This window comes from Erigeron canadensis, chromosome 4 (assembly GCF_010389155.1).
Source record: "Erigeron canadensis isolate Cc75 chromosome 4, C_canadensis_v1, whole genome shotgun sequence".
Taxonomy (NCBI): Eukaryota; Viridiplantae; Streptophyta; class Magnoliopsida; order Asterales; family Asteraceae; genus Erigeron; species Erigeron canadensis.
The window spans coordinates 18939867-18951115 of NC_057764.1; the positions used below are offsets into that span (position 1 = coordinate 18939867).

Here is an 11249-nt window from a genome sequence, read left to right on the forward strand (position 1 = left end):
ATACAGCTTCTTCTTTGTTTCTCTCCTTTCACGATTTTCTAATTTAGTTTTCTTTTTATTCTGCATAATATAGTATTTGTCACAAACCATTGCTTTAGTGATTAGTGATACCAATTTTATTAATTACTTTTTCTTTTTAAAGAAACAGATTCTTTTGTTAATCTTTACCAAAACTTACAATTCATCTAATTACAAAAAAACTTGGACATTCCCCAACTTTAACAAATACATGTATCTCTATCTATATTTCTAGAACTCTAATTCATATCTATTTACCAAACAACCCTGTACAAACAAACTTCCAACTACAAACAGTTCACAAGAATCTGCCACTCTATTGCAAGTTTGCAACTCTTTGTAAGATTCTCCATCTTTAAATTTCAATCTCATTAGTCTGTCTAATAACATCAACAATATGATCCTTTACCTTTTCTTTATGCCTCCTTTCTCTGCTAACCACATTCTAAAGGCATGGCTAGGTATACATCGACACAAGTACTGAACAAAATAGTCTTTCCCCAAGTCACCTTAGTACCAATGTCCCCAATGTCATTCCATACATTGCCTACAGAAAATTGCACTTCATTCTCTGCATTACTAATCCACACTACTTTATCTACCCTGTTTGGCTGCAAAATTGGATCTTGAAGATTATTTAGCCCGGGTATCCTATTAAGTATTAACCCAATTAGCAGGCCAATTCCATCTGCCATTTTAAATCATATCACCCACAGTCACATTCTTCTTGATATTAGCTTCATTTAACATCCCATCAGTGATGTGACATTTTAACAGGAGTACTGTACAGACACTAGGATGTGAATGATGTGATAATTTCGACACATTGACTTATGAATGGATCGACATATTTACAATAAGATATCACAATAATACTTTCAAAGGGCACATCTGAAGACCCACTGATAGTTTGTATAATTAGTTGCCCCTTTCCATTAAATCAATAATCCCTATAAATACAGGGGTAGAGATCCCCATGTAACTTGAGGGTCAAGCTAAGAGTATCTTAACCCTTGGATGAAAATTAAGAGCCAAGATTTTAAGATGATCTTATAATCTTAGCCATTGATTTTTATTTGAGAGTCAAGATTTTTCCAACTTTATTTGAGAGTCAAGATTTTTCCAACTTGACTCAAATTGGGTAATCAACTTGAAAAAATCCTTACCCTAAATAGAGATGGTTCTCCACTATTTTTGGGGAGAAAGACTATTAAACAATACAAAATATTATCTCCTAAAATACAAGATATTTATGTATCTTTGGTTGCCCACAAATGATGATTTTCACATCTGGTCACTCAAAGTCTCAATCACATGCATATTGGATACAGAAAGTATAGTCTTGAATGTGGCCTCAGCTTTCGGACCAGTGCGTCAAATGAGGTATATATGTTGCTACTTTAGTTACTTGCACCATCTATGCATATATGAAAGTAATTAAACACTATAAATGCTTGTTTGCTTGTGGCTAGGCATGGCATAATGGGTGGGTCGGGTGGGTTTAGATAACGGGTTGAAACAGGTAGAGGTCCAAGCGGGTCATTTTAGGAATACGGGTCAAACAGGTGCGGGTCAAAACGGGTTGGGTGCGGGTTGACCTGTATTTTTTTCAAACCCAAAGCCAAAGATATACAACTAATATTTGTTTAGAAATTATAATAATATCCTTACAAAATTTAAACTAGTTTTGTAAATATTGTAATAATTAGTACTTTAAGAGTGTGAGGTGATTTTTTAAATAAAATAAAAAATGATAATCGGAATTAAAAATAGGTAATACTTGGTTAATTTATATGTTGTACTAATACCTGTTGAATCCAATCTCCAATCCAACTACTATAAACCCCGCACGCTACAATATGAAACCTGCGTCTAACCAATTTAGTTATATTGCAATCTAGTGATCTACCGGATCAAACCCAGTTGTTTTATTTTCAATAGCCCACCTTACCCAGTTACGAAATGAAATTGCCCAATTATACCCAATTAAAAACCTTTGGGTATGGATTGCCGGACCTACTTGTGGCCCTTTAGGATGATACCATCTTGTGATATGTGACAAAATAGGATAACAAGATATAAAGATTTTAGAACAGAGAACAATGGATATGACTTGTGGCCCTAAAAATCTAATTGAATCTAGGATAAAGTACTTAAACACCACCAAGATTAATTAGATTGGCGAAAGAAGGTGTTAATAGTGATAAAGGAGCAGCACCACACTAAAAAGAATCAACTATCGACTCCTTTTAGAGTAAAACACTCAAGAAAAGCTTCACAAGTTGTTGTATATTCAAAAATTAATGAAAACCACAACTGGGAAGCCTTAATATATAGGTTGGATATTAGAGTACGTAGTTCCCAAATCAAACATTTAAAACTTACTTGGGAAGATATAATAATACTTGAAAATTAAAGAAAAACATTAATAGATAATTAATACTCATTAGTAGGTTCATTGACGGTAGACTTAGATGGGTTTTGGTCTGACTTATGGGCTGTTGGGTTGCCATGTGATCAGGTTCTTCCCTCCAGCAGCTATAAACCCAGATAATCCCTCTATATCAAAATTTGACCCGTTGCAAGTCCGGGTCATTAATTGGGCCTGTCTTAGACTAATAGATGCAGCCGCATCATCTTGTGTATTGTTTGGTATGTTAATAGTATAAGTAAACACTAAAGGGACAAAATGTAAAGGGAGATTCTTTAAGACTTGATCGACAGACGACAGGAACCTTCATCTTCTTATACACTTGTAATTGGTTCTTTGATTAGTGGGTCATGATTCTATGAGTTTTTCATGGGTCAGTGTTAAAACTTGGAAAGTAATATCACTTATGATTCTACACCAATATGTGGTTCAAAAGTAGAAATGCTATATGTTTCAATTATGGAGATCGTGATAAAAAAAAATATCAAATGATACGAGCGAGTCTATACCAATTAAGAGCTACCAAACTTTTCATGCTTTTATATGTACCAATACTTATGTATGGAGCCTTTGCTATATATATAATTTAGCATCTAATTTTGTTTCTGATATGCTTTATGTTTGTTTTTTTAATAGAGACTCAGTTATGTAGTTCAAGTATGTGCTCTGTTCCGTTTCCGGATATGAAAAATCTACTTCAATACCCATGGTCATCATTGAAGTATTCTTCCCTTGAAAATCTCAAGGGATTTTACTTGGGACCGGAGGCTTTTACATGGCCATTGTTAGAAACTTTGGAAATTAAGAGTTGTCCAAAAATGACGGTTTTTACATCTGGACAATCGACTAATCCAGAGCTAAAGGTGATAGACACGTCGTTTGGATTGTGTTATGCAACAGAAGACCCAACCTCCTTTATAAAGACCAAACAACAAGAGGTATATATATATATATATATATGTGACGTATCTCGTTCGGGCGTTGTCTTAACACTTTTTTCCATATGTCTGAATACTTTGAATCGTTATCTAAATTTCAACTTCTAATCTCCTACAGGGTTGGAGTTCTAGCTAGAAAAGTAAGCAGGACACCTGCATTTAAGAGATGCAATCTTCTTTGGTATGCATAATTTTAAAGTCACATAATCTTTTACATGTTTGTCCAGTTGATGGAAGATCATCTTGTTTAAAAGATCATTTTACGGTTGACTTTATAGCAAAAATAACATATATTATATACTACAGGGACAGCCTTTGATATATGAAATTGAAATGAGTTTGGACTATGTTACATGGTATGAAGCAGATGGTCAAATCAGGAGAATAAAAAAAAGCATTTTGGAAGTTATGAGAGTTTGATCACGTGCACTTGATTTGGATTGAAGTTTCGGTGCATCCTAAATGCATTTATGGACTGGATTGCAGTTAGTTCCTGATAAGAATGTGATTTTGGGGGTAAATATTGAAAGTTTTTGGTCAGGTGTTGGATGCTTTTACGAGTATGATGTCTCAGAACCAAAGCTAAATTTGGATCGTGAAATTGAGTGAGTCTATGTGTTTGCGTTTGATGTCTTTCCAGCATTTGTTAGTTAGTAGTTTGATTTCTGTAAGTTTTTGTTTGAAACTTTGAAGTGTGTTTTTTTTCTTATAACTAATTTTCAATTCCTGACATCCTGTATGTGATTTTTATCAACTGGATTAATGAACCAAATGTTGTGACTTTCATGAGTCATTTTGGGGTTATTTCATGTAAGGAGAGAATTCCAATTGTATTTGAGACATTATGATGAACGATTGATGGTTGAAGGAACACAATATTTTGGTAATTAACGTGTTTGGAATTTATAATAAAAGTAGTCATTTTATTTGAACATTGTACGTATTTGAACCAGAAATTTATAATATAAGTAGTCATTTTATTCTTTTTAGAATAAAGATATGTTACTAAACGAAAATTGATGTCATGCATAGTAAGGCCTTTTAACAACACATGTAACAATTCTTCATGATATATTTTTTAAGGGTATGAATTATTTATGGTTATTAAGAAATCTATGTTGTTTTAACATGGCATGCGTAGAGAGTCCTTTTGTCAAATAAATTGTTATTTAAGACCTCGAGAAATAAAAATCGTTCCTTGCCAAGGCTTAAAAATGTCTCGCCCTAAAGTATGTTAATGGCCAACCCCAGTTTTAATAAGTTGATTTTTTAATGATATGAATCATTGGTTTTATAATTGAAAATCTAAAAGGATACAAACTATTGATTACTTGTTTTTCGTTTACCAAAAATCATATATAAATTTTTCTAAAAATAAATGTTAAATAAAAAATTTTAAACTTAATAGCAGGGAAAAAATTTTCAAATTAAGATTTGTCATTCAAGTAGATTGCAAAACACATATATTCAAAAACATAATACATGTTAAAAAAATTTTTTCCAACGAAATAGATGTTAATTATATTCGTAATATATTAATTATATCCATTAATTGTAATAAATACGAGTATATTAAAGTCTCAAGATTTTATATAGAAACTCTTAGTATAATAATGTTAACATTCTTTAGATATGCATTTAAGACAAAATGCTCCAGTTCAAAACACTTCTAAGTCTTAAAATATCTTTAAAATAAAAGCTTTTATATAGAAAGGTTAAAAGAAAAAAGTCTCAATTTCTAGTATGAGTCTCAAGCTTCGGCTAGAATCTTTTGTGTCATACATAAACATTTGTAAGTAAATATCTCGAGGTAACAAAGATAAATACTTTGAAAATATGGCGACAAGAGTACGGCGTAAGTTCATTTGAATGTTTAGTTAAAAAGACTTGCCAATTTGCCATTATAGCTGGCATATCGTGTCCGACACAACACGATAAGATACGAATAAAAAGGTTAAATATGAACACAACATGATAGCTAATTGTGTCAGTTTTTCTAAACACGAACACGACATTTTAACCGGTTACACGATAAGGGACCTATTAAGAGACCTGTTAAGAGACTTGTTAAAAGTTACACGATAAGGGACATGTTATGCGACCTGATAACGTATCTTATCGTGTCTTAACGTATCCTTAGCAGGTCTTTAACGTGTCTTTAACAGGTCCTTAACGTATCTTTAACATGTCCATATATATACTACTTGTCTTATCGTGTCATACCCTGTCTTATCGAAAATAATAGCAAGTTTCTATAATACTAAAAAGAAAAAGAAAAAAAAAGGTTAAACAAAAAGAGAGTGCTTGGCCTATAAGCTCTAGGGTTCAGCTTCAGAGGTCATCCATAACTACACACATTCACATAAATGTTACAGGTCAAACGCAAAATGTTCCACCAGCTCGCCGCCCACATCCTCCGCAACCCCACAACCACCGCCGCCGCCGCGACCACAACTACTACTACAACTATTCCTATAATCACTTTTATTATTACTACTACCATTATCATCTAATCAAAGTATTTCCATAATAAAAACATATTTCTCTTTAAAAAAAGCTCATATAAACAAACATTGATAATAATAATAATAATAATAATAATAATAATAATAATAATAATAATAATGTCTACAATGGGAATGATGATGTATCAACCAATGCCTGCTTTCAAAAGCTCTAATTCACTCTCGAATAACACTTCTTCTACTTTCCGATTTCTGCATTACAATTCCAACAATGCTACTCGTACCAGGTAATTTTTTTTCAATTTATTTGTTGTACATATAATGTTTATTAAGGTTTACATTTAATCTAGCTGAAAGAAAGAAGGGGCACCTAGACTTATAAACCACAAACATGTTTATAATTGTTTTTTTGTTTTTTGTGTTTGAATTTATTATGTTTGAAAGTGACTGGGTTTATTTTAGCTAGTTGATTATAATATTAAGAGAATGCCATATTGAAATACATTTCATTAAAAGACCCCCTATAAACTCAAGAATAATGGCGTCTAAATTGTATATGTTACCGACGCAGGGGTGTATCAGAGGTAAAGCTGATAAGACGCGTTTTGACTAGGCTTTCTTATTTAAATGTATTGACATCGGAGATAAGACACTAAACTAAACTAGTTTTATATTTTAAGTGAGAGAAAGTACCCGCGCGTTGCGGCGGTGAGATGGTGGAGGTGATTGGTCATAGAGTGTGTAGGAGGTGATAGGTCATAGATCATAGAATGTGATAGCCAAATGCCTTAGCCGTACGGGCTTCGTCCCTCAGATTTTAAAAATCACCGAAAGTATATCGAATGGCATCTCTAATGAAAGAGCATGAAATTTTAAGAACACCTATATTATTTTATAATTTATTGATGTACAGTTTTGAGATAAAAGATTTTATAGAGGAATAAAATGATTTATGGAGGAGAGAAAAAAAAATGAGTGGTTGAGATTTGAACAGAGAGATGAAAATGAAAGTTGAAAATTGAGGGGCATTGATATATGGTACATCATGCATTATTGCATTATCATGTCTACATTTTTGTAAGGGTAATTTCGGAATTCAATGATAAGATGTGTGAATATAATGTAAATGGTGAGGGTATTTTGGGAAGGAAAATTGTGCTTAAAGTCTTAATTCAATACTCTTTATAAGGGGTTATGGACATTAGCCAATAATAGAGCTTAGAAATGAAATTAGATATGAAAAGAAAAGGGTGGTGTGGTTTTCCTGTTACGGGGTAGTTTCCTATAAGCTTCTTAGGAGACTTAGGTACCAGGTGTAGATACTTACTCTGTTTCTGGGTATAGGTATATATATATATATATATATACTAATATATGTTAGCATAGGTATTGTAGCGGGCCTTGTACATAGACTTATACCGACTTACTTGATTATATGTTCATTATATGGGTAATGTTTGTATGCCTATATGCTTCACATGCTTATATGGTTTTTGCTTTTAGACATACACACTCACTCACAGACACACACACACACACAAACACACACACAAACACTCGCACATGTACATTGTTTCCTACCACCTATTTTGGCCTGAGATTTTTCTGGAAGTCGTCTCTTCCTGCGGGCGGTGGGTAGGCCGTCTACGTTATACCTTTCCCATACCCTACTCATGCAGGGATTGGTAATCATTGACATTGACACTTTAAGCTTGGAAAGAACTTGAGATGAAACTAGTTGCCGTCATTATGATAGAATTCATTATACCGTGTTTGCGTATATTTTTTTATGGTAAAACCATGGAAGACAGTTGCCAAGATAAGCATTAATATAGGACTACTAGCTATACTTGTTCTACAATTGATCGCCAGTATATTGAGTTTTGATTTGCGTTGCATGGTTTTATCATTTATGTAGGAGCACAAGATGGGTGTCCCCAAATGCAGCTGTCATTCCCAATTTCCATCTACCGATGCGCAGTTTTGAAGTTAAGAACAGGTATTCATCCTATATCCCTCAAATACAAAATTAGAAGAAAATCGAGTACTTTTAAGTGAATATAACTTAGCCATTTCTTCTGTACTATATGTTTGGTGTTCAGGACTGAGTTTGGTTACCATGTGGAATTATCAAATTTTATATATAGTTGGGATTGGTATAAGTATAACACATGAATTACTGTGATTTAAGATGCCAATTGGATCCTCAGTATGAATACATTATAATATATGTTGGTGAAATTGTAGTTCTGACTACATATTTCATATGGACCTTGAGGATTACAAGTATGTCTTTGCTATTGAATTTCAAGTACATTCCCTTGCTACTTTACCAGGCCTTCTACGGATGAAATCACGTCTCTTAGGCTGATAACTGCAATCAAAACCCCATACTTACCGGATGGGAGGTTCGATCTTGAGGCTTATGATGCCTTGGTGAATATGCAGATTGAAAACGGAGCTGATGCTGTTATTGTTGGTGGTACTACTGGTGAAGGCCAGTTGATGAGCTGGGATGAGCACATCATGCTCATTGGCCACACCATCAATTGTTTTGGCAGTTCAATTAAGGTTAGAGCCAATTCTTTTCTTGTAACCTTTAATCTTTTCTTGTTTCAGTTATTGTGGTATTGAGGCCTAATAATGTAACTTGCATGATAGAATATAGACCTACCTAGTGGTGGCAATTCATCTCTTTTACTATTAAAAGGGGCAGGCTGCATGTCTATTGAGTGCCAACTCCCATGTTCTATCTGTAGCGTAGGGGTGGTAACGAGCCGAGTCGAGTCGAGTTTCAGGATATTTAGGCTTGTTTGTTTAATTATTACTCGAATCGAGCTCGTATAAATTTTCAAAACTGAGCTCGAGCTCGACTCGACTCATTAGTGCTCGAGCTCGAAGCTCGTATAGTAATTTGAATACTTGTAGAATTAACTTAGTTTGAGTTTCATTTCCATGTTTAGGAGCTCGAGCTCGATTAGCTTGTGTTATAGAACGGTACATGTTACCATTAAACATTTATTGATCCTCATTTGTGTATACTCAAAACTTTGATCACATTAATATGAATGGAAACAATCTATTAAAATGTCCAATATTGAAATAAAGTTAGTTACTTTATACATATAGTTATATGTTATCCTTGTAAAAAGAACTTTGGAGAAAATCAACTATATGATATTCGTTTTCGTTTTAGTACTAAATGATACCTAATATGTATTAGTTATCAATTATGTTACCATTAAACATTTATCGATCATTATTCGTGTATAATCAAAACTTTGATCACATTACTATAAATAAAAATGTTCCATTAAAATGATAACTATTGAAATAAAAATGATCACATTACTATAAATTAAAATGATCGATTAGATAATAATAAAAAGATGGTTGTCCTTAGTGGTTAAAAGGCCATCCATTAAACTTGGAGGTCATGGGTTCAACTCTTCTTACTAACGTATAAGTGATATTTTTAATCTTGTATACCAAGGCTCGAGTAGCTCGTAAAGCTCGCCCGGCTCGTTCGGATCGAAAAAGTAATCGATCTTTTCGAGCGAGCCGAGCCTAAAATATTTTTTTATAGCTCGGCTCGTCTAACTAATCACGTTCCTTTTTTTTTGTTCGGGATCGACTCGAACTCGAAAAAGTTAAACTCGAACTAGGTTTAAACGAGTTCGAGCTCGAGCAGCTCGCGAACAGCTCAACTCGATTACCACCCCTACTGTAGCGCATACACTACACCTAAGTTGTTATATCCATAGTTCTATTGGAGTAATATTTCTATTCTTGTTGCAAGGATGGGGAACTCGCAACTTGAAATCTACTTGGATTGGGATTTTTTATATATAAAAATAGTAATTTTTGTAATTATCTGTAATTGAAAATTAGACACTAGAAACTTCAAACTTAAACATAATTGTTTAGAAACATTACATAATACTTCGAAGTTCACACGTAATTGCTTAGAAACATAAACATATTACTTCAATCTTCAAAGTTCGAAGATATAAATATTAATTGACAGATTAACAAATTAGCAAAAGTATTAGTGACAAACACAAACAATAATATTTGGTAATAAAACAAGAGTTGAAATATAAAGTGATAGTTTCAATAAAAGTTTATTAAAAAATTGTTCAGTAATATAATAAAAATCTGACCATCTTTGACCCGAGTCCCCGAGTTTGACCTGAGCTGGTTGAATTTGGCTAGGATTGACCTGAGTTGAGCTGTTGACCGGGTTTATAGTGCGAGTCCCCTTGAATCAACCTGTTCTATGCACGAGTCATGAATTAAGTCTGGGTACTCTGCTCAGTTAGTCGTGTTTTACAACCTTTTCATGTTTGTCAATCACAATTGATTCAACCTTTTCATGAATGACGCCAGGTTGAAACAGACCAATTTTTATCCATACCAGTAATAGATCTGTGTCAACCTGACCTTGTTCTGACCCATTTCTCTCAACTTGCCATTTCTAGGGCTAACCACCATGCTACTTCAATTTAATCTCAGGTCATAGGGAACACTGGAAGCAACTCAACCCGAGAAGCTATTCATGCAACTGAACAAGGTTTTGCAGTCGGAATGCATGCTGCTCTTCACATCAACCCATACTATGGGAAAACCTCAATTCAAGGCATGCTTTCTCACTTTAAATGTGTTCTTCCTATGGGCCCATCAATCATTTACAACGTGCCATCCCGAACGGGCCAAGACATTCCACCAGCTGCCATCCAAGTTCTTGCTGAGAACGCCAACTTAGCAGGAGTGAAGGAGTGTATGGGACATGACAGAGTAGACGAGCATACAAAAAATGATATTACCGTATGGAGCGGAAATGACGATGAGTGCCACGATTCCAGGTGGGACCATGGGGCTACAGGAGTAATTTCAGTTACTAGCAATTTGATCCCGGGCCTGATGCGAGATCTCATGTATGAAGGTAAGAATGCATCCCTTAATGCAAAGCTTTTGCCTTTGATTCAATGGCTCTTTTGTGAACCCAACCCAATTGGGTTAAACACTGCTCTAGCTCAACTTGGAGTTATAAGACCAATATTCCGGTTACCATATGTACCCCTTCCTATGAGTAAAAGGGAGGAGTTTGTTAGTATGGTTAAGCAGATTGGGCGGGAACACTTTGTTGGTGACAAAGACGTTCAGGTTCTTGCTGATGATGATTTCATTTTAGTGGGTCGATATTAGTCATTAGTTAATCGAATAGTTATGATTTTATTTAAAATTTCCTAGTGTATGGTTTCAGACAAGATTGTGTTTCCTCGGAACCTGAACTTATATTTTAACATGTTTCCTGCTATAAATGTTTTTTGTTTTTCATCTGTAGATTGTGGACTGCATCTTGTGTTATCTTCAATTCTAATTGGAGTTGTATAT

The 11249-nt window shown here is 34.1% G+C and overlaps 1 protein-coding gene across 1 annotated transcript; it reads left to right on the forward strand.

The window, feature by feature from the left end:
* The first annotated feature begins 5724 nt into the window (after window positions 1–5724).
* Window positions 5725–11192, forward strand: LOC122595902 (4-hydroxy-tetrahydrodipicolinate synthase, chloroplastic-like). The gene is made up of 4 exons (XM_043768380.1): window positions 5725–6139; window positions 7771–7851; window positions 8189–8423; window positions 10368–11192. Exons 1-4 carry the CDS (start codon window positions 6012–6014, stop codon window positions 11058–11060), a joined length of 1137 nt encoding a protein of 378 aa, XP_043624315.1. The 5' UTR covers window positions 5725–6011; the 3' UTR covers window positions 11061–11192.
* The last annotated feature ends 57 nt before the right edge of the window (window positions 11193–11249 follow it).